Raw genomic sequence first — 27431 nt, forward strand, 5'->3', positions numbered from 1 at the left:
CAATACCGGTATGGTGCTATACTTAGGTTGCTATAGTGTTCGGTAAATCCCTGATTATATCACCAGGTATAATTCTTTGTATTTTTGAGCAAAAATAGGCATAGGCAATCTGAGAAGAATAGATATTGGAGATTTAGAATATCAAAGTTATCTTTGGCCTATGGCAAAAACCTCTCTAAAGAAAACGGTAAACAAATGAGACATTAATTGCATCAGCAATATCAACTGGAGAGCTTTTAGGAAAGATTCCCAGGTTCCAGCCCCTTAGACTGCTTTAGAAGGTTGTGGGGAGGGGAGGACTGTTGGAATCTGTTTAGGTGATCCAAGCAGCCAAGGTTGGAAGTAATTGTCTTTGTCTTATTTGGGTTTTCTTTAATCCCTTACTTCAAAATTATACAGTAACTGGTGTTAATAAGCAAATATTCTGCTAAAGCACCTAATAGCCTGTCCCTTGTCTATTCCTAGACATGGTTCTGCAATTCTCTGCTCCTACACTTGCCCTAGGTAAGGAGCCCCTGTCTCTTTCAAAGACAGCGTTTCTCTATACTGCACCCATTTTCTACTAGATCATTCCCCAAAGCACAGTAAACATGCCATTAAAAAATCTCTTGAGGGGTCCCTGGGGGTACAGTTGGTTAAGTGTCTTCGTTTCTTCAGCTCAGGTCATGATCTTGGGGTCTTGAGATCAAGCCCCGAGTCAGGCTCTGAGCTCAGCGAGGAGTCTAATAGAGTTTCTCTCTCCCTCTGCCCCACCCTGTGCTCGTTTGCTCTAAAGTCTGTCTTAAAAAAAAAACAAACTCTTGATCCTGTGATCCCTCTTCTAGTTACTACTCTATTTTTCTGCTCTGTAACCTTTATAGTAAAAGTCAAGAATTTTCTAATCGTCCTCCCTTGCCTCTTTTAACCATCTTCTTTTATTAGGAAAAAAAATTCATAGAAAAGCTAAAAGAACAGTCCAGTGATCCACTTAAAGTGAAAAACTGTTTTGCCATTTGTTTCATACGTATGTATTTTTAACTTTCAAAAAACATAAACATGATTCATCTCCTAAGAATAAGGTTGGTTTTCCTATATTGATACCATTATTCCACTTAAAATACCTAATTTAATATCCAGTCCATATTTAGATTTTCCCATTTGTTCCCCAAATGTCATTGCAATTGCAGCTTTTTTTCTCCCTAAAGCAGGATTCAATCAAAACAGCTAGACCTGTTATCTAACTGAATGTTTGTGATGTCATTAATTTAACCTTTTATATCAGTTTGAACTCCCTGTAATAACAAACTTAGCTCTAATGTTTTTATTTAAACCGTTTGTGCAACAGTACAAGATAATGTTGTCTTCATTTACATTACACAATGTATGGCTTTCCCAGGACTAGTGATAAGTTTGGACATTTGTTAGGTCATACATGTTCCCTAACAGACCTTTCTCCACTACTGTTAACCACAAATGATTTCCACGTTGCTAAATCTAATCAACATTTGACCTTGAAACACTCTTCAGTTGGCTTGCAAGATACCACGCCTGCCTGATTTTCCTCATTTATTGGCTGCTCCTTCTTGGTCTATCTGGTTCTTCTATGTAACTGTCTTTTTTCCCTTTTCCCTGCTGCCCAGTCATTTTTCCAACTGTTAAAACATACATATGCCCAAGAGTTTGACCTTGGGCTCCTTGCCTCCTCTGTTCATACTCAGTTTGGTGATCACATCCAAGAGACATAAGATTACACTCACCTCTCTATGGAGGCAGAGGCTCTGCCTTTAACACATGGATTCCAAGGTGTCAAAAGCCTCTATTTGTCCAGTTTCTTCCCATATGGTGGTGATGTTTGTGTTTGCATATCATAAATTACTTAATTTCAAAGTTGACAGCTCTTTGTGCACATATTTATATGTACTTACTGCTCAGTAAGAAATCCTGGCATCTTTTAGATGAAGATGAGAAGACATTTAGCTAAGAGTAATGCTATTCTGGTAATTGTCTTTCTCAAAGCTCTGCAGGGCTAGATGCTTTCTGCTCTGGCATGCAGTTCTTTATTTCTGGTACCTAGGGATTTCCCTTTCTTTTTGAGCCCGGCAACATTCTGACAATTTGTTTTGGGGATATTTTATGTTTTTGGAACAGGAAGAGGGGAAGGCAGCAGTTACCCATTAATGTCATCTCAGCCCATCATGTTGTCAGAAGACAAAGATACTCTATACTATATGATACGTCCTTCACACTCCAGAATTGAGGTTTAAGCTATCAAATTTCTTTATAATAAATTTTAAAATAATTAGTTATACATTAAATTTGTCCTCAAAGCACACACAAAAGGCCTACAATTACATAGCACTAATGTTTGTGACCCAAGATAGTTTTTACTGAATTTGGATGTTTTCCTTGTGGTCATATTTGCATGGTAATTTTGGTAAGTTAGTGAATACTCTTAAAGATATGTCCCAGAATTCTCATGAGAGTAGAATATTAAATAATGAACTTGGGGGTATCTTTGTTTCATTGTCTTGATGAGTTCTTGTCATGGAAGAGATCCATCCAGATGTCATTTCATTTGGGCTTTTTCCTCATTTGGATTTTACAAGATTGAGATGTGATCTGTAAAGGTCTTAAAGGCTCTACAACTCCATGATGGGTCATCCTAAAGTAGAATATTTACTGCCTTTAAGCATAAAGCCAAAGAGCTTGGGATTTTTTAAGTTTTTAGAGTAAAAAAAATGGGGCAGCAGAGGCGGTTTTAGAACCTATATAGTCACTAGGAGAAACAACCTGTAGGATATTTATCTTACTACACAATTTACTAAAGTAAGGAATGCCAGTCCAAGAAACTGGGGGAGCAGGAATGAGTGATATTAAATCAACTGTAACAAATTTATACTCCTGGATAAAGGAATTTATTACCATTATAAACTATGTGTGCTCAAGAACAATTTATAATTTCGTAATGATGATGAAAATTACAGTGATAATGTGGGAGAAGTTTTAGTTACAATGTAAGCATGTCATTTGTTGGGTTCTAAAGTACTCCAAAGGTGTTTTGATATATTCCTGTTTCGGGTTAACAGTCTACTTTCTGATCAGACAGCACACAGGGATTACACATTTCTTGCCAACAGTCTTCTGGTGGTATGTAAATATGACTGGTCTCCTTTTTCTCTTAAGCTTTATGTGGTACTTCTGGCTTCATTCACTGGCTTTCTAGCAGCCTCCCCACGTTAGCCTTGCCACATGGTCAGTCTTCTGTTTGGTGGGTTTTATAAATCCTAAAAGTTCTAGTTCAGAAACAGCTCTAATAAACCGAGCACTAGAGGCTATGGCTAAGGAAATTTACCACTTTACATTTTTTGACAAAAAGAAGTTAAAATCTCAATGTTAAAACATCACTTGTGAAACTAAAGTATAGTTCAAATACATATGCTAAATTAAACCATAACCCTTACTGGAAAACATCAAATGTAATTAGAATCCACCTTCATTAAGACATGAATGGTAAAGTACCTAACACTTACCTAATTCTGATTTTTCATACACTATGAAAATTGCTTCCCCTTCAAATTCTAAAAGTACATAATCACCATAGAAAAATAGAGAATTGCAAAAATGACAGTTTTTGGACATTTTTGCTGAATTCTGGAGTATGACCTTGATGGAAGCTGTAGACCAAATATTTTAATTTGGTCTCATTTTAGATTAAATGCAGAATCAATACTTAGAAACAAGTTATTCTGGGATGGTATGGTTAATATTAGCAAGTAATAAGGTTGTTTGGAAAACATCTTTATAAATCTCTATTGTAGGTCTAGAGAAACTATAAACTTAATACTCTATGTATACTCAGACATTACAAAACTGGTTTGTTAAAAGGATACTGGATAATTTCATTCCTTTCTTCTGAGGCTACAGAATTTGCATCCATTTTTTCAGCAGCTGTCACAACTGTTGCAAAAGCCTTTTGAGAGACAAGACAGAAGAAAATAAAAATCTCTACCACTGCCAAATATTTTTTATTGCACTTGCTGACTCTTGTATGAAGGCAGGTCAAGCACTGCTGCTGCTGATAGCTGGCATATTTTTTAAATATTACACCAAATTTCAGATTCTCAAAACTTTTCTTCTTAGACGGTGTCAATTATGCATATTTTTAAATGGTGACATCTGTTAAATAAGGCCTTCAACAGAGTTAACTTTATAATACTCTTCTGAGGATGGAAAAGAAATTATTTATCTTAATAACTACACTCTTACATTGTCTTATGAAGTATTCCTTTACTTCCTGATTGCTAAATCTGTTGTATAGTTATTCTGATTTTTTTTTTCTTTTTTGTGATAAAGGAAATGCTAGTTAATAATACACCTTTATTTTGTGGAAAAACAGAACCAACCTAAACTGTTTAGCTTTTGCTTACTGTTAACTGTGGGGTTAGATCACATACTTATTTTGACCTGGCATGAATGCAGAATTGGCTTGGTTGAGGTGTGTGGAATTAAGAGTGCAGGGGACTTGGAGTGATAGATACTGTGGAGCAGTTAGCTGCTTTTCTGGAGGGGATTTTACAGTATGAGGTGATTTATGCTTTCCAAACAAAAGAACAGGGCATTAAAAAAAAAAATGAAAGATGAGTTCTAAAGTCCCAAAAGTATAAAAACCCTAGAACTGTCATAGATGGTTGACAAATGAACAGCTTACTCTGTTCCCCATGACCTACCTCTGACCAGTCCACAAGGTTGATGAGCCTGCTGCACTCTAGGTGCAGTTTATATGCTATGCAGATGTCTGGGGCGACATTTGGAATGCAGCCTTCTTCACTTTTCAGTGCTTCATTCTAAAAACAATAGTAAACTAAGATGACTACTTTTTAGAAATGATGAGGAACAAAAGCAGATATTAATGAACCCCCAAACTAAATTTAGTAAGCCAGTAAATGGAGTCTTTTTGGTTTCCTTTATTTAGTGAGCTACATTTACTCCCCAACAGTTACCTAGTTCTTGTTTAGGATTAGGTGTTCATCATAATCCCCTTAGCTTCTAGTCATTAGAAGAATACTCAGGATCAGAAGAAAAGCATATTTTTCATATTAATCCAATTACTAATTTTTTCACTTTAATCATACATTATTAATGTCTGAGACCCTAATGCATTTCTGTTTCCATAAAAGTTTATAGACCTCCTTGGGAATTTTTAGTAAAATGCCACTTCCAACATTTATAATTATAGCAATAATTACACTCTGTTAATACCAACACCTCACTACCAGGGCTGTACGTTAGCTCTCAAAGAAAAGACTATGTTGTCAATCGCTGCAGATCCTAACTAACCCCTATGAAAACAATCAGGTTTGTTTGTTTGTTTTAAAGATTTATTTATTTGGGGGAGGTGGGCGTTGGAGAGGAATCCTCAAGGAGACTCTGCACTGAGCGTGGAGCCCAGCACAGGGCTCAATCTCACGACCCTGACATCACGACCTGAGAGGAAACCAAGAGTTGAAGCTTCACCGACTGAGCCACCCAGGTGCCCCAACAATCAGTGTTTTTTTAATTTATTCGAAATCCATGGTTCTTACTGAGAAAGTGTCTCACACATACATACGCACGGAGATTGTAACATATCCTCCCAAAGACTCCTAAAATCATACCAGATCTCTTCTGTGACCTACTCATTAAAGAGAAAAATTTAAATTTGTGGTTTATACAATAAAAATATTTTGTGCTTTAAATATGAAATTATTCAAGCTCTCCACTACCACCATCATTGAAAACCATTGATTTATATCTTCCTACTCAGTATTCTCTTGTAATACTTAGCATGCTAGCTTGAGTGCCATTTTGGAACAGGAAACCGGGACACTGGAACATTCTTCATAGATTTTATGGAGTCTAAAGAATTTTTTTAAAAAACCTGAAAGAGGTATAATCCTGCACTACCAACTCCCCACTAGTTAGGACTGCAAATTTACAGAATTTTTGTGGCAAATAAAGCCTGGGGTCTGAACTAAACTTTCAGAGTAAGGAATCTGCTTTTTACCTTGAGATAATAATAAGGATTGTTGAGTGCAGTGTGGAGGGCGATTCTTGGAGCAGCGTTTAGGTGTTCACGCAGGGTGTGGGCGGCACTGAAGTACACCACCTCGTGCAGAGGCTGTGTCTCTGGAGGCAGAAGATATTCTCTGAAACAGCCAAAGCGAGGTATTCACTTTTAGATAAGCACAGGTTTATTTTCAGTATAACATTTTTGTCAATCCTCTGTGGAAGGTAGAGCAATTAACTCAAAAAGCAGAATCAATAACCAAAACAAATGAAACCAAAGCCAAATAGAATAGTACAGGTTCACTGAGAATTTTACCTCTAACATATAATTTTTAAAATTTTCATATTCACTTGAGTTTAAGAAACTGTATTTCAGTTCTGATTTAAACCTTTAGGAACAAATAAATGTACCTATGTTACATTTCTGCTCAAAACCTTAAAGGCAGAATTTCTTACAATATTAATGAATACTTTCTTAAAATAATTATTTAGAAAACTGAGATAGCCACATTCCTTACCACAGCAGACATTTAACTCTTAACAGTGTGTTTAAACACAGGCCTCAGACCTGGGATTAAGAATTTAGGAAATTCTTTTTGGATCACAGAAAATGTTTTAATTGATACGTTTCATAGAAATGATACCTGGAAGGTTTTTGTATGTTAGAATTAACATTTTACTTTAAGAAGGCAGAAAAGGCTAAGTTTTAGCTTCAGAATATTGGAAAACAAGCAAATTGTTCATCATTAAAATTTCAGTTAGACAAACCACTATAACTTGGGTTTTTTTCTCCTATTTATGAGTGAGATGACAACCTAATTTTAATGAAATCTGAACTTAGGAAAAAAGCATGAGAAAGTTCACAGTGGCTTTGAGGAAGAGAGGCAGTGGAGAGGGTATTAACCCTGTACATCTCCGCATCTCAAGAGAACTCCTGGCCCCTGCTCCTTCCCCAGAGTTAAGCAGAGTAAAACCATTCGCAAAGCATTCGGTTCTGACCCGGCCCTAAGGATCAGCATTCCATACCTTAAGTACTGCTAACCTCTTACTCAAGAGTATGTTAATTTAGCTGTAGCCTCTGGCATGGGTTTTGTAACATCAACTGCCACCCTAGCCAGCTAGCTACCCATTTGTAATTTGACCATAAACTCTTCCTACCAACCTCAGGTTGTTTGTCTCCAGTCATTATAATGACTGTCATTAAAAGACCCTGTTGAAGTCCTGCTATGTAATAAGGACTGGCAGTCAAGGTAAGCAGACACAGTCAATTTCAGAAAAATTACCTCACATTTGTACTCTTCTCCCTTTTTAACATCTTTATATTTAATGTTTAGAAATTCAGATAATTACCGAGGCAAAAGGCCTTTTTGGATATCCTCGAAGAACCTTCATCAGAGGCAAAATAAAATATTTGCCTGTATTTTGTTCACACTGGGCTGCTACATTGGTTGACAAAACATCATACATGAGAATTTTTGTCCAACTGCAAATGTGGAGATAAGAAGAAATGAGCCCAGCACTAGAGCACTGCATGGTGCTCATTTTGGATTCAGATCAGAGTTCACAAACAAAAGAGAAGTGGTTTTGAGGGAGTGGGTAGGGACCACTTAGTATCAACAAGGGCTAAAATAGTAATGTAGAAAGTAGCACTTTTATTCTCCATTCTCAGGAGTTTCATCAAGTGCTGCTCATGGTAAACTGGGAACCCTGTCTCTTGGAGTCTATTGCTTATGTTTATCTTTAACAAACATCTTTTCTCCAGGACTCCAAGCTCTGTTCAAACATCTGTGATGTGGCCCCCTTGGACAAAGTATGGAGAGATGGAGAGGGACTTCTGCTGGTCGTCAGCAGACCAGGACTGTGTGACTTTCCATGAGTCCTAGCTTCACTCTGGGTTTTAGCGGCCACATGACTCCTTAGGTCTCTTTTAGCTCTAACATGCTACAATCCTAATCTCTTCCTGCCTGGGATAGTCAATCTTGATAAAGACAGTAAATCCTGGTATGGAGAACATTGTGATTTCACAACACAGCACAATTCAGTCATACCTTTATTTCAGTAACTTCTCAGAGAGGTAAAACACAATTAGGAATGGTTGTTTGATTTCAGAGCCTGTAACTTGGGATTTGTGGGAATTCAGAAAGGAACCTGACATTTGGCCTATAAGTTATGCTAAAATACACTATAATTTTTTTCAGCAATAGCAATGGTCACAATTTGGTAAAAGAAAGGAGTCAGATACTTGGGGCAAGAAACTACCAGAACAGGAAAGCCCAGTAGGGCAAGGTTAACTGTATGAGTTCTAAAAGGTCAATTCTGGCCAGTAGGTCAGGTCAGTTCAGTATTGCATTGCATCACTTGTAACATGACACATTTCTCACTTTAACCTTCCTTTTGTCACACTTGGTTGATCATCTGGACTTCCTTCATGACATTAGTAATTTCTCCCCAGTGACTAGGAACAATGACCCTGTTCCCACACTGTCCTGGAAAATGGAACTTTTCACTTTTAAGAGGATAGGTAATTTATCAGCAAACTACTGTCTTCAGTGACTGAGCTGTTCTTTTCAGTACTTGATTATATTCAGTGCCTAGCCTGCTGTTTGAACTGTTAAAAAAAACAAGAAGCAATGATATCTAAGTTTTTTCCTATTTTTTAATTATTAAATCATTTTATTTTTCACATTTCTCTCTTTTTTTTTTCCCCTATAGCATGTCCCAACTGCCTGAAAGGCAGCTTTTAGGTGGGTTATTTCATACACCTACATAAAACTGGCTTTTGGGAAATCCGTGAATTAGAATGACTTGGGTTTCCCAAAAAGGAATCATCTTAAAATACAGGCAGAGCTAATGGACTTCTAAATTACTATGAGTACGTTTCTCAACATGAATTTAGTGCTGATAAGAAGTTACACTGGTATTCTTTAGAATTAGAAGTCCTCTACTCTGGATAAAAGAGGGCATCACGGCTAGCCTGCTCTGTCTTCTGGGCTTGGCCCAGATCCAGCATACTCCCAGCAAAGACAAAGCAAGGATAAAGTGCAACGCAAACACTCTTAGAAACGGGAAAAAACACTCACTTTCTGTTTTCACCCCCATCCCACCCCCCACTCCAGCCTAATGAACTAGATCAAATTTAAATCTGTGTTCTTGAACCGGCAGTAAAGGACTGAGCTAGTCATTTGATCAGACATCTGAATAAGGATGAAAAATGAATCAAAATTACAATTCTAAGCTGGATGGAGGGACCTGAAAAGCATAAAGCCCAAGCTAGGAGAAAGTGCCCTGGACTGGCTATGGACAGCTGTCACCCCAGTGTTGTTGAGAAAACAGCCTGATTTGTAGCTTTTTAAGAGCAACAGACTCACCTCACCAGACTGTCCATGAAGTTGACAACTTTTTCTCTCAGTACTTCAAACCTGGTCTGCTTCTTACTTGTTCTTCTTAATTCCTTCATTTCCAATAAGGACTATGGATGAAAGAACATATTTTTTTCTGGTGATTCTGCAACAGAAAACTCTTCACAGGGGAGTGCTGGGTCCCTACACAGAATGTGTAGAGTAAGAACCAGATCAAAATGGGTTGTTTATTTTTTACTTTTAAGGTCTAGAAAGAATCTCTATAGAGTATCTTGCTTCAAATATATATCAAGTGGATTTTCAGGGAAAGAGAAAAAGGACACCTCACTTTATTGCTATCATGGTAGAGTGCCCACAATCCGTAACCCATTACTTCAGTTAAGAAAAAGACTTAAAAGAAAAAAAAAAAAAAAAACACCTTAGCCTTTGGCCATCTAAACAGAATAAATTCAATGTGTTCTGCCTTGCTTTGAAAGTTTACTCTACATTTATCATAACTTGGTATCATGATACAAAGAAGGATCTTTACTTTGACAACCAAGATCCTAAAGTTAGAATTATCTGAAAAAGATTATGTTGGATGTACTGTGGGCTTAGTTTCTGCTCTCTATACTGAATATGCATTAAAAAAATCAAGAAAAGTATCTAAAATTAATGGGTTAGGCTCTTTTGGATTTCTCTGTTTGATCAAACAAAAACAAATACATCAGATAAATAATCAGGTTCCTTTTTGCAACAGTGTCCCCAGTTTTTCCTTACTAGTAGTTTATTCTCTTTTTCTCTCTGTTCCTTTTAGCCAAAGGAACAGTTTCTACCTATTAGCTAGTACAGACTTCATAAAGACAGAATGAGGATGGCAATGGATCAGATAAACAGGATGTTCAATTTATAAGTGAGTTACAAAATCTGCTTTGTTCCTGATGGTGGTTTAAAAATAAAAACAAAAACATTTAGGCAGAGCTAATCTAGAGCACGCACTGAAAAAAAGGAGTGGCAGGATGCAGTTGGAAGGAAAAGTTACCTTCTGAAGATGATAGAGGTCTGTCTTCTGAAGCCCCTTTGACTGTGACCCAGAAGTATCTTCTTCTTCTTTGGCTTCTAATTTTTAATAAAAAAACAATATACAGCAACTAAGGTAAATCCATTCAAGTCAAAGAGAAGAAGTATTTCTACTATGCCAAGGGAAGTAAAGTTTCATCTATTTTTTTTTCAATGTGGCAAGGGATCAAGGTTCCATCAAATAAATGATTTCTCCCAGAAGCTGAAGGTCAATAAATACTACATAAATTATGCTGCAGAGATGGCTTCAAAAAACCAGCTACTGGATTTTAAAAACATGACCACAATGCAAGCAAAACAAAATACAAACATATAAAACCCCACAAGCCAAGAGCAAAAAGCTACAAATCTTTGTGCTGTTATAAATAGCATTTTAAAAACAAATTTAAACTGTATTCCTTTGAGTATGCCAAGACTGGTAAACAACACAAACCTACACCCTGGCAAACCTGGCCTCAACCTTCCAATTCACTATTTTTGACACAAGGCTGGTTGAGTATGAAAAAGGTAGTGTGTAAAAGGTTTGAAATAATCTACTAAAACAAAGTACACCATAGTTCTTTAGCAAAGGGAACAGAAAACCATATCTGGTAAAAAGGTGTAGTTGTGCTTCTAGAGAGCATGAGGCTACCCTTTCCTAGGAAAGGCAGGTTTTAGGAACCTCATATTGACATGGCTTATTTGGACTAAGTCTAAGACAAGAGGATGCAGCTGTAGAATCTGCATCGTTCTCAATAAATTTCTTCACTATGGATAATTTTTGGTTCAAGAAAGATATAACTTAAGATTAAATTATCTAGTAAATTCTTTGTCCCATTTTATTAACACATAGCAGAGCCTTAAAAATAAATCTGATATATGACACTCTGACCTAATCAACCCTCCAAATGTAATTTTAAACCCAGATTGTAAAATGTAGTTAAGCGTTAAGGAACCAGAAATAGCATATAGTCAAATATTTGTACTTGTCCAATGTGGGGGTTTAATTTCACTTTATTATTAACTGTGTGTCATTTTGAGAATAGAGAAATACAGATATTTCTTCAAGACACTGGTTTTGTCCCAACTTTAAAGTTCTTTACCTTTCGAATGTTAATGATCTTAATCTCCAACCTTCCCATTTCTAAAAGCTGCATTCCTTTATTATTTAGCACATCACAGAATTTGTTTCACCAGCTTGTTAATTTATTATAATATCTGAGGTTTTATTTTACAAAAATCTGAGTCCAATTTTGTAAAAGACTGAAATTTACCTAATTTACTTATATAAGTCTTTTACCTAATTTATGTCCTTAAGGGTGTCCCCTCACTGTCTCAGTGACCACAGTTAAGAGGCATTTAAATTATCGGGGCAACTGAGTGGCTCAGTCCTTAAGTGTCTGCCTTCGGCTCACGTCATGGTCCCAGGGTCCTGAGATCGAGTCCTGCATCGGGCTCCCTGCTCCACAGGAAGCCTGCTTCTCCCTCCCCCACTCCCCCTGCTTATGTTCCCTCTCTCGCTGTGTCTCTCTCTGTCAAATAAATAAATAAAATCTTTTTCTTTTTTTTTTTTTAAAGAGGCCTTTAAATTATGAATGAGAGAAAAATCAACAATGAGCTGGCTTGGGAGGTGGGCTCTAGCCTGAGTGCTAGCACTAGCTACCTGTGGGATCTAGAGCAAGTTACATTCTCTTCTTGGGCTTTAGTTTCTGTTTGTAAATGAACTACATGATTTCTATGATACTGATTTCTAGTTCTTTAAAATTTTATGACTTAAAAAATGGTTCAGCTCAAGCTGTAGTGCAAAAGAGCAATGCCTACAAATAACCTGAAGCAAACCCTCTTACTACGGTACTAACTCATTCTGGCTAACTCATGTCACTCCAGGCAAGCCAACTGTCTCTTCATCTTCCACTAAGCACTCATCAGGTACCTAGCATTGCAGCTGTGGAGAGATATGGAGGGATTTCAGCAAAAGCATTTGCCTTTAATGTAAAGGATTTTCAAGATGAACACTCGCCAAACATAGAAAGGATTGATACAGACATTCCAAGGGAAATATTTTCACCAGGCCATGTCCCGTCTATGTGCTTACATACCAAGCTGCCTCTTTCCCCCAACCTCCCAAACTACAATTTCCCTAAATAGGGGGAAATAAAGGGTGCACACTTGTTTTGTTTTCCCAAAAGAATGCCATACTTTAGTGCTAGAACAAGAGCAAGAGAAGAGCCCATGAAAAGTGAATGATCAGCATCAATCCATAGTGCATTAGAAAACAGAACATGGCTACCTATACACAATCAGGCTACCCCCGCACTCAGCAAACAGAAATGATGGCATGGCAGTCAGGCGAAAATCAAGGAAAGTGTTAAGACTCCAACACTGGGGAATGCCAGGCTGCCTCAGTTCATTCCAGCTTTTATAAATCCGATTACAGCCAACCTCATGCATATTTTGGTAATCAGCATACCAATGAGCCTCATTGCTGTGAAAGTGGTTCACAGCTATTAATTTTTCAGGCTTACAAATGATTTATGCAGTGTTTTTGAAATCTATAAGGAACTTGATGAAATACTTAAGAAAAAACATGTAAAAGGAGTCCTTCATTATGATGCCCTGCTACTCTCTCCAACCTTTTCATTTCTTTTTGTTGCCTTTTTGTTTTTAAAGATAAGTCCTCTAAACTGTCCATCTGGGAGAAGAATTTTTTTTCTTGCCCATTTGAGGATTTTCACTGTTTAAACCAAATCTGGAAGAGAACCATTTGTCTTATTTGTGATGGTCAAGATACTATATTCTGAGGGTTGGTATGCTGACTGACCATGAACTACTTTATCTCTTCATCTCTGAAACATCAGAAAGTGGGATTTTCAATGTTATTTTATTTAAATAACTGTCATAGCCAGTAGAATTGGCAAGATATTATATTCTTACCATCAAGACTCTGTAACTGGGCCAGAAACTCCTCTATTCTCTTTGCTGTGCTCTCAAGCTGCTTTTCAGAAGAGGACTTAAAAACCTGGAAACATTTCTGAAGAATGGTCATCAGTTCATCCTTTGCCAACATCCTAGAACAGAATCAATGACAGAAGATATACTGTAACTGGAAAATTAATATACTTAAAAAAACACTCTCTGCATATTAAATGTTTCTGGTCCGATGAAGATGGTATAAATTCTTCACTAGTAGCTACCAAATTTGGGGGAAGAGATCTTCTTCAACATATGTGACATTTCAAAAGTATTTAGAAAAGTTCTCATGGATGAAGCTCAACTCAGAAAATGTATAGAGCTCCAAAACATACGAGCTCTGTGCTCACAGCCTGACGGCAGCACGTACACTATGTTTGTAATACAGAGCAAGCTACTAAACCCCTCTGACCCTTGGTTTCCTTGTCTATAAAATGGAAATAAGAATTCACATATCTCACAGGTTAGACGGAGGCTTAAAAATTAAATGAGAAGATGCATTTGAAGACTCTAGCACAGCGCTTAAAACCCAGTAGGCGTTTAAGGTTAGTGTCCCTTTCCTTCAGATCTAAATATGAGACAGAATGTCTGCTGAGGATATAACACATAGGCTAAACAAAAGCTTGTTTGAAAGCATCAAAAAAAAAAAAAATCACAATCATTTCTCTAATTATTACCATTTTAGCTATATTTTACATCTTCTATGGGGCTTTATAAACATCAGTCAGTAAACCCACTAAACTTTAAAAGAGGTAAGCAATTCTCCATGTTTTACATAGCACAGGTGGAATGGCTGTATAACTCATTCAAGGCCACAGAGGAGATCTTTGTTAGAAATGGAAAGAACACAGATCTTCTAAAATTAGGATCCTGTTCTCAGAACCATTACTTACAGGATCTCTCCACTAAGATCATATTCAGTAACAGAATGAAATGGAATCAGGTCAGTATTAGTAATTACTAAGTGCCATGACACAAGTATAAAAATTATTCTCAGCAAATGGACCTACGTAATGAAGACTATGATGATTTTAAGTTCTTATATTAGTCATGAAGGAACACTCACACAAATCCAGAATGTGGGCCATTCTGCAAGATAACCATCTTAGGTTTGACATTTTTCATAATAAAAAATCTGGGGAAAATGCTAATTATTACTAAGTTAGCTAAAAGCTATAAAGCTAGGTAGACTAAGACTACTGAGAAATTAAGCTGGTTACTTCAACTAAAATTTAAACCCAAACCTAAAAATTAAAAAAAATGTCAAACAGCCAGTAAATATGGAAACTGGTAGGTAGGGGTGGACAAAAGTAAACTTTTGCCTAGTTTTACGAAAAAGTATAAAATCTTCTCTGCCTCCTTCCACAACAAAATATCTATCCAAAGTATTAGTAATCTATCTGGGAATGAAAGGCAACTAATAGGTCAAAGAAAACTAAGCCAACACACTTAATTCTTGATTACATTTGACATTATTTAAAATGTCTGGCTTTCTATTGCCCAGATGGAGTTAAACTGCTGAGAGTTAACATAAAGTCAGATACATCTGAACAATCGGTTATACCTAACCTTTAGCCCTACTCAAACAGCCAAGATCAGCACTTCCCAGGTCCAAGGACTCACTGGCACGGGCCTGCTGGGAGGGGCAGAAGCTGAGGCGGAACTCACTCACATGGGCAGCACCCGCAGAACCAGTGGCCCAGGCTGCAGGCAGCCACACCTGGCATGTTGGCAGCTTAGAAAACTGAGTCTCCAGGTAGGCACAGCCCAGCCTATTACTCACTTTCAGGGCGCAAGAAAAAATGGCATTCTGTCATGTAATTTTGAAATCAAACTTTATAGTCATAACTTTTAACATGGCATTTGCTTGGATGGGGTAGATCCTTCACTTCAGATGTAAACTTCTAGGAATTTAGAGAGTTACTACTCTTTTTATTATTATTAGCCAAAGATGATGTTCTTGTAGTTTCTGGAGTAGCACAAGATCTTACACTTTCCCAAGTACTCTCTGGTTTAATATAAAACAAGACTTGAAGTAAGGCTAGTTAGAGCTAATAATTTGATCAACGCAATAAAGTCATTAAAGTTTTTCAATTAAATTATACATACACAGAATTAACATATACCTGCTATCATCACTATTATCTAACATCATTCTAGAGTCTAATTGCTACAACAAATTAAGAAAAAAGAAGTGGTACAAACATTAGAAAGGAAGATGAAATTTATTATTTACATATGATGTGACTGTAAGGTTAGGAAATCTAAAAGAACTGTGTAAGTATTAAAGAGTGTGAAGGATGCGTCGATGTAAGACATGTAGACACATATGCCTGTGTTAATGTCTTACATGTACATGGAATCCATCTTATATTAAACTATGTAATGGAAAAGAGCATGTTCAACATGACAACAAAAACTATAGAAAACACAGCAATATACTTTACAACAAATATGTAAGACATCAAAAAATGAAAGCCCTGAATAAATGGACATTTTTAAGTTCTAACCCTCAATACTGTACAGATACAAATTCATTCCAAATTAATCTATACCTTTAACACTTTTTGAAACAAAATTCCAGAGGGTATTTGTTTAAAACCCAATAAAATTATTCCAAAACTTATCTGGAAAAATAATCGTTCCTTAAAAAGGGGAACAATGTGTATATACTTGAGTGTGTGTAGCAGGGCTATGAATATACCAAAAGGTGTAAGATACAGCGATTAAAATCAGACGGTACTTTACAGGAATGGACAGGCAATAGTGAGAATAAGAGTCTATAAAGAGCTTGAGGAATATTTGGGAATTTGATCCCATAGCATTTCTAATCAATGGGGAAGAGATGGGATGTACTAGAAATAACTAGTTTGAAAAAAAGAGATTACTACAGAATAAAAATGCGAGTATGACATGGGGGTTGGGGAAAGAACCAGTCCATCAATCATAAGATACTAGAAGAAAAGAAAGATATTTAAGCCTGGTAATATCTAGCATCAGCAAGAGTATGGGGAAACCAATACTGATATATTTTTGGCACAAGCATACCTTGGAAAAATACTGTTCTTTTAGACCCAGAAAGTCTGTATGTATTTATTTTGTGGAAATAATTATACAAATGTACCAAACCATTCACCCCTGGTGACTACTGTAACGGTGAATAAGAAAGGACCTAAATACGTATCAAACCAGTAACTGATTAAATATTATATTTTCAAAATAGGGGATATTATGTAGCTGTGATAAACAATGAAGTGATACTAGTGATGAAGGCTAACATTTATATGCACACACATGTGCTTTGATGGCATTTGATCTTTACTACACTGTATGATGTAGTTACTATTATTATTCCCATGTTAAGAAATGAGGAAATGGAGAAACAAAATTCAAGTCACTTGTCTAGAGTCTGTTAACTGACAAATTACCAAATTGATCTGAACCAAGTCTGGCTTGGCATCCATGTACTGCATCTCAAAATACAGTGTCCATGGTAGAATATTTAGGTGCAAAACAAATAACTACCACAACAAAAACCAACCAAATTCCACAAAAATCCAAATTGTGGAACATCATATATATGATGATTTATGATTTAATACCTGTTTGTGCCTGGAAAAAAATCTGAAAGTGCAAATTGCTAACAGTAAATGACGGCCTTCAAAGTTATAGAACACAAATGGTAATATCAGAAAAGCACTGTTTTCATTTAGATTATTATTAGAATGACTCCAACAAGCACTCTGAACAAACCAAACCAAACCAAACTGAAAACTAAAACTAAAAAAATGAAAATTTATCCCCAAAAGTTTGTTAATACATAGTAGCACCCCAAATAGAAAATTAAGGATTGAGTCTAGCCACCAGACTAGCATTTTTCAAACTGAGTTTTCAAAATGGGTTTCAATTATTAAGTCATAAAACCATTCCTTCCTTCCTTCCTTCCTCCCTCCCTCCTCCCTCTCTCCTTCCTTCCTTCTTTCTTTCTTTCTTTTTCTTTCAGTGAACACTTATTAAATGCCTACTACATACCAGCACTGTTCTAGGCATTTGGGGTACATCTCAGTCAAACAAAAACCCCTGTCTTCATGAAACCTATATTCTAGCAAGCGTGGGGGGGTGAGGGGGTAGAGCACAGACAACAAACAGTATCTATCTGCCTCATATTACTATATATATGCTAAGAATTGGTATTACAGGAAAGTATTGAGTAGAATTAAGCGGGGGGGGGAAGGTTGGGGAGGAGTAGGTGGGGTTCAATTTTAAAATGATTATTAAGCCTCATTGAGAAGATGACATTTGACCAAACATGTGAATGAGGTGAGAGAGTTAGCCATATAAGTATCTGGCAGAGAAACAATGCATGCAAAGGTCCTACACTTAGTGTATGTCTGCATGTTCAGAAACAAGGAGGCCAAAGTGGCTGAAGTGGAAAGAGAGACCAAGTAGTAAGAAATGAAGTAAGAGAGAGGCAATGCAGGGCTAGATCATGTAGGGTCATTGTACAGACTGGCTTTTACTCTGAGTGAAAGGGGAGTTAGTGGAGAGTTCTGAGCAAAGGAATGGCATATATTTTTTAAAGGATTGTGCTGACTGCGGTTTTGAGAAAAACCTGTAGGGGAACATGTATGAAGCCAGGGAAACCAATTCTGCAATTTTCCAGGACAGTGACTTAGACAAGTTTTTGGCTTTCAATAACGAGAAGGATAAAAAGACCCCTGGACGATTCTAAGTTTAAAGGGAAGATCAGACATTCAGTTTCGAACATGTTAACTTTGAGATGTATTTTGGATATGCAAGCGGAGACGTTAAATAGGTACATGGAATAACAATCTGCCAGTCAGAAGAAAAGTGGGCTTTCGACTAAGCCCTGGTGCACTGTAATGTTAAGGTGGCAGGGAGAAGAGAAACCACCGAGGAAGCCTGAGAGAAGGAGCATGCACCCAGGTGGTAGAAAAACCGGGAGTCCGGGTCCTGAACATCACTAAGGGAAGGACTAATGAACTGTGTTAATGCTGATAAAAGGTTAACACAAATGAAGATGTAGAACTGACCATCAGATTTAGGAACATGAAGGTCACCGGTGACCTTGACCAAAGTAGTTTATTAACAGAGTGTAAAAACCAAATCAGTTAAAAAGAGAATTAAGAGAGGAACTGGAGACAGTGTGACAATGCTTTTGAATTCTGGCGGATCCCATTTAGCATTTAGCTTTAAAAGAAATAGAATAAAATTGAAAAGAAAATATCAAAATTACAAAGTATGAAAGCCACCCCACTAGATTAAAGAGAAAGGAAAAAGCACATTAGGATAGGTCACATGAATGCTGAAAAAGAGCTATTTATCTTTAACCAACCTGATTAAGTGATTTTTATCACCATCAGGTAAATGATTCAAAAAAGGCTTGTGATACTTTATGTGTTAAAAGCTTTATGGGTTGTCATAAAAAAAAAATTAAAAAGTTTCCTTAACTAAGCCAGAAAAGGGAATCATTTAGCAATCATTAAAAACAATCATTCTGCAGGGCAATGGAGTGTTCTGCTTCATCATGCAGAAAGCCAATAATTCCTGCTTAAGTACTGATTATATAAATGTCTGCTTGAGAACAGGCAATAAGGAGAAACTGGTCAATCCATGGCTAATGCAAAAATCCTCTAAATAATGAGTTCTCAGGTTTTAAACAGACATTTTCATTAATCAGCTTTTAAAAATATTCAAAAACTCAACCCTGCAAATGTATCAATAAAGACTAGAAGAAAACAAAAAAGCTTACAAAAAAACCATATTCACAGAGATTATTTTCTTCAAAGACAACACAACAAAGCATTCAATATGGTAACAAGTGAAACAAAAACCAAAAATATGCTTAATTCCTCCTAAACCTTGGTATTTCATGTTAGATGCTACTTCCTCCGAGAAACTGCTCGACCTCCTCAGCGGAGGTTCACTGTCCAACCTGTTAGTTCCTTAGCACCTGAGACCTGACCCATCACAGCACTTACTACTCTGTATTCTAAGTGCCTACTTGTCCACCTTAATCTCTCACTTGACCAAAATTCCGTGCAGGTAAGAACTAGGGTCATCTTTGAAATGAGATCAGTGGCTCCACATATCAAGCATTTAAAAAACCTTTCAGACTGGATGAACAACGCAATGGCTATGCACTGATAGTTTCATGACCTCAGGCCTTGGTGCGCAGTAGTTTCTCTGACAAACTGGTTCAGGTAGGGCAGTGCTTAGAAGTTATAGTGCCCTTTGCGGAAACCATGCTCTTTTCTGTATGTCAAAACGAATAAATTAAATTATATGGTTAGAAACAACTTTAGTAAACTAAAATATATACATATCTTATTGATGCACTACTTTTAAATTTTTATATATCATATATATCTTATATATTTATATTTCTTTTTAAAAGAAAAAAGTTGTCAAGTTAAATTTGATTCGCGATTTCTGAGTTTTTGTTTTTTCATTTTATTTTATTTTTTAAAGATTTTATTTATTTGAGAGAGAGAGAAAAGGAGAGATAGTGAGAGAGTACAAGTGGGAGGAGAGGGAGAAGCAGGGTCCCTGCTGAGCAAGGAGCCTGACATGGGGCTCGATCCCAGGACCCTGGTATCATGACCTGAGCTGAAGACAGACGCTTAACCGACTGAGCCACCCAGGCGCCCCCGCGATTTCTGAGTTTTTAAAGTAACATTTCTTAGCTACCTGTTCATTGTCTAGCAGAAAATAGTAGGCACTAAATGTTTGATTAAAAAAAAAAACTTAAAATAAAATTTCAGATCTTCTTTGTCTATTGAGATAAAAAACTACTGCTCACTATTAGCAGTGGAATACGTGGTTTCAGTTTTAGAACCAATCTGAGATCACCTCCCTCAAGCCATCCAGCTCCTCCACCAATAAAGCCTTTTCTTTTCCTTTGATGGCTTCATTTTCTCAATTTTGTGTACTCTCTTCTTACTCCCCTTTGTTTTCTAGAACAGTGTTTCTCCAAGTGTGGTCCTTCGGACTAATTACCTGTCCAAATGTGGTGGAGTGCTTGTTCAATGCAGATGCCTTCTGCCCACCACCCAGGTTCCCAAGAGATTCAGAATCTCTGGGGAGAGGGCCGAAGTATAAATGTTTAATACACCTCGGCTGATCCTTATGCACACTAAGTCCTGAAAATCAGTACTGTAAAAACCACGACTATCACTACCTTTTGCTATAGAATGAGCTTCAACAGTTGAGCTGTTTGATTTTACCCCAAGTGTACAGACGACTGTGCAGGACCTCCTGCGACGCAAATTCAGGACCGGCAATCCTTGTTCTAAGAAAGAAATTATATTTTACCTGTACAGTCTCATGGACCTTCTACATGGACAAATCCTGATCATCGAAAGTTAAATTACGCGACTTAGGAAGCACTGCACAGACTGCGGAGCTGCTATTTTTCCTGACTAGATCTTTAAATCTCATCTAAAGTTGATCTGCAAAGTCAGAAAACAATGCCTTACTTAGATTCCAAATCTCTAGTCTCTTTGAACTAAGCTAAAGTGATCAAATGTTGATATTAGTACTTGGGTCATATTTTTTTTTTTAACTCAATGAAAGCTGAGCTGACCTGCTAATATATTACTGTTTAACTCAAAAGCCTTACTCAGAAATCAGTAATTTCTTTCAGCCTAAAGTAAATTCCTTTAGCTATCAATCAACTTCAATTTACAAATCTGTTTCTATAGCAAACTCATAAGGTTACACTTGGGATAAGCAGACTAGACACTGTGGCTCCTTTCATTTATAGGTCTACACTCTGTGCCAAGATGCCTCGTGTCAGGGTAGGACGGGGGTTTTGAGTCCACAGAAGCTTGCGTGGCTGGTTCACTTTAGTATCTGTGGTATGTTCTGAACATGGACTACTGGCCACAAACCTACAGAAATTACCTTTTATACTACCTCTCAAATAATTGGAATAGGGCTGAAAAATGGACTTGACTTTGAAGATTCAGATTTAAATTCCAGCTCTGTCAACTGCAGAAAAGTCACTCAATGTTTCTGCCTCTGGTTTCCTTATTTGGAAGAAAATGAGATAATCCTCGGTGAGTAATTCTTAATCATGGGGCGAGGGGCAGAATAAATTCCCTAAGAAGACAGGCACACTTCTCATTACCCTCAACCCAAGAATCACTGCCCTAGCAATCCACGGCAACTGATATGAGATTGCAGTATTCTTCTGGTCCAGCTGTTCCATCATGTTCCTGTAAGTCAAGGACTCTTATGACTTTTATCAACCCTTAAAACCTTATTACTGAAGCAAGGATTTTTGAATTTCAAAAGTCTGAAAAATTCTAGGTCAAGTGTTTAATTTCTAGATGGCTATTTAGACATTTTCTCCAACAGAAAGGTAAATTTTTCCCCGTGTGGTTTCACAGCTGACCACAAAAAGCCCAGGGTACTCACCTAGCTCACTGCTGGGTTAGCATCATTTTTACCACTTCCTGTTCCCAAATGGTGTTTTAAGTGAAATATATCCTTATATAATGATACATGCTTGAGTGAAAACCAACTCATATCCTGTATAGGGATGTGGTCTTCATGCTTCAAGAGCTGACTGAAAGAAGAAAGTCTATGGAAGACATTGTGGAACCAATGCACTCATGTCAAATTATGACCTATTATAAAGACATACCTGCATGCTTCCCACATGCACATCAATGTCTGTTGCACACATTTTAAAAATAACTGTGATATAAAATTCTGTAAGTCTTTTCCTACTCACGAATACATGACATTCCCCCCCATTATAAATACCTTGTAAGTACATTTTAAAATTGAGATAATTAGGGGCACCTGGGTGGCTCAGTTGGTTAAGCGTCTGCCTTCGGCTCAGGTCATAACCCCAGGGTCCTGGCATTGAGCCCTGTGTCAGGCTCCCTGCTGAGGGAGCTTCTCCCTCTCCCTTCTCCCTCTCCCTCTACTCCTCCCCCCTGCTTGTGAGCTCTCTCTCTCTCTCAGATAAATGAAATCTTAAAAAAATAAAAATTTAAAAGATTGATATAATAAACATATTAGTCTAATGTGTACAACATAAATGATTTGATATTTGTATATATTGTGGAATGATCACCGTAAATCTAGTTAACATCCATCACCACACAGTTACACATTTTCTTTCTTGTGATGAGAACTTTTCAGATCTACTCTCTTAACTTTCAAGTATGCAGTACAGTGTTATTAATTATAATCATCATACTATACATTACATCCCCAGGGCTTCTTTATTCTCTAACTGGAAGTTTGTACCCTTTGACCACCTTCATGCATTTTGCCCACCCCCCACCTCTGACAAGCACTAACCTGTTCTCTGACAAGCACTAATCTGTATTGAATTCAGTGTTAGGGCAGAACTTCTTTTTATGGCTGAGTAACATTCCAGTGTGTGAGTGAGTGTGTGTTTCTTTATCCATTCTTCCACTGATAGACACTTGGCTTGTTTCCATGTCTTGGGTATTGTGAATAATGCTGCAATAAACATGGGAATGCTGGTATCTTTTTGAGTTAGCATTTTCATTTCTTTCAGTTAAATACCCAGAAGCGGAATTGCTAGGTTAAATGGTAGTTCTATTTTTAATTTTTTGAGAAATCTCCACACTGTTTTCTCTAATGACTGCAATTTACATCTCCACCAACAGGGCACAAGTATTCCTCACCACATGTTATATCTTGTCCTTTTGAAGACCAGAAATCCAAACAGCTGTGAGGTGTTACATCCTAACAGGTGTGAGGTGTTATCTCACTGTGGTTTTGATCTGCATTTCTCTGATGATTAGTGATGTTAAAGCATCTTTTCATGTACCTGCTGGCCATCTGTACATCTTTGGAAAAATGTCTGTTTAGATTAGATCCTCTGCCCATTTTTTAATCCATTGTTTTTTTCTACTGAGTTGTATGAGTTCTTTATATATTTCAGATACTAATCCCTTATCAGATGTATGATTTGCCAGTATTTTCTCTCATTTGATAGGCTGCCTTTTCATTTCATTGATGGGTTTCTCCTTTACTGTGCAGAAGCTTTTTAGTTTGATATAGTCCCACTTGTTTATTTTTGCTTTTAGTGTCAAAGCCCAAATATCATTGCCAAGACCAATGTCAAGGAGCTTCGCTTACATTTTCTTCTAGTTTTGTGGTTTCAAGTCTATGTTCAAGTCTTTAATCCATTCTGAGTTGATTTTTATGAATGATGTAAGAAAGTAGTCCAGTTTTCCCAATACCATTTATTGAAGAGTCTGTCCTTTCCGCATTATATATTCTTGCCTCCTCTGTCATAAATTAATTGTCCATATATGCGTGGATTTATTTCTGGGCTCTCTGTTCCATTCATCTTTGTGTCTTTTTTTTATGTCAATACTATACTCTTTTGATTACTATAGCTTTGTAATATAGTTTGAAATCAAGAAGCATGATGCCTCCCCGCCTGTGTTCTTTCTCAAGATTGTTTTGGCTGGTTCTTTGGTGGTTCCACACAAATATTAGGAATTAAATACTTTGTATGGTCACAAAATATTTCATCAAGTTGATCTATGGTTAAAAATGTCAGTTTCCAGATAAAAGGGATTTTTCAAGAGAAATACTGTCTTTAAGGAACTTAACAAAGAATATTCAAGTTGGAAATGTCTCTACAGCACCTTAGTTTTTCTTCCCAAGTGACATTCAGTGATCATTTAATCTTATTTTCTCTCATGACTTGAACTGTTTGAAGATAGGTGATGAGAATGTCTGGTTTCCTAAATTCAGATGATTCCTACTAAGAATGCCTAAACTGACAAGTGTCCCTGACTTCTCGTCCACAGCCGATTTGCACAAAAGGGAAAAGAAATCCAGTTTGGAGATTCCCAGATTCCTATAGTGCCCAGACTCTAACCTGTCCTTGCTGTACCTGCCATATTTTATCCCTTGTGCTTTTTTTACTCCTATGTTTCTTACCTCAGCTTAGCCAGATTACTGAAACTTCACTTTCTATTTGTTGCTTCTGCTTTACTCAGATCCCCAAACCCGTATTTTAGATCTTAGCAAAGAACAATGGAAGGTACAACTGTGAAGTCAGATATGGATTAGAATTCTGGTTCCATCAACAGCTAAGAGATCTAGGCAAATCATCTAAGCTCTGTGTGTGCTTCAGTCCCCTGAGGTGTACCACGGATAACAGTACCTGCACAAAGGTGTGCTTGTGCGTTAGACCGGAAAAGGTACCAGCAGCGCCTAACATGGTGCCTGACACACCGCAATCCTTCATAAACAGTGGTCAGGGCTGTTGCCATTACTAGCAAGCTAGCTACTGATGCCAAGCTAGCAAGATTAAAATTATCCATACCTGGGGTGCCTGGGCGGCTCAGTCGGTTGAGCATCTGACTGTAGGTTTCAGCTCAGGTCATGATCCCGGGGTTGTGAGATCAAGCCCCAAGTCAGGCTCCACTTACTGCTCATGCTTCCTTACTCTAGTTTGGAACTGGCCTTGGCATTCTTGATCCTTGATTTGTATCCCAAGATTACCAATGCCAGAAAGATAAAGAAAGAAAAGAACAAGCCCCTCTCTGACAAAGGAATCTATGAATTTGAGAATACTCCAACTGGAAAGGGAAGACAATCACTAATCACAAAGATTAAAGAGGAAACTCAGCAAGAATCAACTGGGTGTTGAGACAGACATGTTGACTTGAATAGAAAGCAAACGAAGTCTCAGTTGATACACAGAGGTACACAGAAATCTCTTACTGGCATTTAAAAAATCAAATAAAACATAGCTTTTCAGTGGCAATCTAGTTTCCCTGGGGAGTTATTTTTCCAGATAGCATAAAATTAGTTTCCTCTCTTAAGCTGCACCTGCTAGATCACGAACATTTGTATTATTAAGTCTCTGGACTTAAAGTGCTTTCAACGTGAATTTTCCTCCTACTGTGCCCATCTGTTCTTTTCTTGTGGACCCAGAGGAAGCCAAGACTTAATAAATATTCAGTTCTCAGACTTTTTTTTATAATATTTCATATAAGCATTTATATTCACTGAGGAAAATTATAAGTCTGTGTGCAGAAACTTAACTCACATTTCATTTCCCTTTTCTCATTATCCAAGTGGTCATTATTTTTATGGAAGACTAAAAAGTTACCATATATGTAAGAAGTAAAGCCAAGAAAAACAAATGACTATAACTTTAAAAGATAAGTTTGTCAGGGTGGTAAGCAATCTCGGATATCTGATAACACCACCAAGATACCTTATTTATTCATATAATATTAGGTTAATAATTTATGATATCCAGTGTTCATGTAGACAGGGCCAGCTCAGAAGGGGTGGGGGGAGGAATCAAGGCCACTGCCTCCTCATCAAGTTCGGCAGTGACCACCTTCACAGGATGCATTTTACCCAGTGATGCTGTTCCTCCACCCATCCTGGTCGGGGCCATGGCAAGCTCCCTTTCCGTGACTACTTTCCCTGCCATGACATCAAGCTAGCAAGATTAAAATTATCCATACCTGGGGTGCCTGGGCGGCTCAGTCGGTTGAGCATCTGACTGTAGGTTTCAGCTCAGGTCATGATCCCGGGGTTGTGAGATCAAGCCCCAAGTCAGGCTCCACGCTCAGCTTGGAGTCTGCTTAAGACGCTCTCTCCCTCTGCCCCTTCCTTACCACCTCCCACCCACTCTCTCCCTCTCTAAAATAAATAAATAAATCTTTTTAAAAAATAAAAAAATAAAATTATCCATACCTTATCTAAGCTCTCCTCAAGTAGTGTCAATATTTGACTAAGAACAGATTCGTTTCTCCATTTCAATAAGGTGAGGGATCAGCTTATATATGTAGATCCACATATATACAGATATTAGACACAACATGGCTACGCATGAAACCCCTTGCAGGCAGAATTCTGGAGGGTGTTACTTATTGGCAGGCTTACAGCAGACAAAAAGAAAACAAACCAAACTACCTCAGCAGCTGCAAGGCTGACACGTACTCCTCTGAATCCCATATGTTCTTTTCTAAACAAGTGCAGTACAGCTCCCTGATCTGTAAGTAAAAAGTACACTTGTAAAGAACCAAAACTGATGTACTAAATTTCACACTACTCATTTGGCAAAATCATCAATGATCACGACAAAAAAATAAATCTTATTAGAAACAACCATTTTCTTTAGATGACTACAGACTGGGCATACCATCACATAGGTCAGGCTTTATAAGAATAACATTTACGTAAAAGCAAAATGAGACTACATTGGGATTGGCTGATATCACTGATCACACTGCAATAAGAAAGTAATAAAATAAACATGATATGTGATTATTAAAAAGAATGCTTAATGGCAGAAATCATCTTTAAACAAATCATTCCTATGTATTTATATTTATTCTCTAAGCCTCTGAGTGAAGGATGCAAAGATTTAAGAATACAGAATTATTCCACTAACATCCACTCCACAGATGGTTCACAGGTTTACGGTGTGACACAAAAGCCAGTGGGGCATAATTTTGCAAGCACAGAAGTGCTGCCTCGCTTTTAGTTCTTAGTGTAATGCAAGGTTAACCATCTAGCATTCTCAAACAGATTCTTTTCTCCATTTCAGTAAGGTGAGGAATCAGCTGCTCTCTCAGTATCCAAAGAAGTGTGAAAGAAAAAAAGTTAAAATGCCTTAGGACAAATACGTCGCAGGGGAAGCAACACCACCAGGATTCATGTGGCTGTTTCTAGTTGTGGCCATGAGAACAAAAAATACTGTTTCAATTACCAGTAATGTGTACAGCTGCAATGGATTTAGACTGTGCACTCAGTGCATGATTTGGATCCATTTCAAATTTTGATGCCTGAATGCTGCGGAAATCAAAGCAAGAAACTACTAATATTCTTACTGCAGAGATTCCAAATGAGGAAGTTTTGGTTACCTGTCGACCCAACGGGTACTTGGGAAGAGAAGAGGTGAACTGATGAAGACATCTCAAAACCAGGAAGTAATTTGAATGGTAAATATGTAAGTCTTCTAGTAATGATTGTATTTCCTCCTAAAAA

At 37.3% G+C, this 27431-nt stretch overlaps 1 protein-coding gene across 4 annotated transcripts in view; it reads right to left on the reverse strand.

Annotated features, from left to right (window-relative positions):
* Window positions 1-2871: 2871 nt before the first annotated feature.
* The window catches only part of ORC3 (origin recognition complex subunit 3), a 59740-nt gene continuing 35180 nt past the window's right edge, over window positions 2872-27431 (reverse strand). For 3 of the 4 annotated variants that reach the window (XM_036094800.2, XM_036094799.2, XM_036094802.2), the window contains 9 exons: window positions 27308-27424; window positions 26355-26434; window positions 13356-13489; window positions 10405-10481; window positions 9393-9493; window positions 6023-6164; window positions 4707-4823; window positions 3870-3949; window positions 2872-3304 (listed from right to left, as the gene is read on the reverse strand). In XM_036094800.2, coding sequence (XP_035950693.1) covers window positions 3199-3304; window positions 3870-3949; window positions 4707-4823; window positions 6023-6164; window positions 9393-9493; window positions 10405-10481; window positions 13356-13489; window positions 26355-26434; window positions 27308-27424 — 954 coding nt within the window. In that variant the 3' untranslated portion in view covers window positions 2872-3198. Of the gene's footprint in view, window positions 3312-3869; window positions 3950-4706; window positions 4824-6022; window positions 6165-9392; window positions 9494-10404; window positions 10482-13355; window positions 13490-26354; window positions 26435-27307; window positions 27425-27431 lie in introns of all 4 variants that reach the window. The other variant, XM_078055015.1, reaches the window with a different exon arrangement.

This window comes from Halichoerus grypus, chromosome 9 (assembly GCF_964656455.1).
Source record: "Halichoerus grypus chromosome 9, mHalGry1.hap1.1, whole genome shotgun sequence".
Taxonomy (NCBI): domain Eukaryota; kingdom Metazoa; phylum Chordata; class Mammalia; order Carnivora; family Phocidae; genus Halichoerus; species Halichoerus grypus.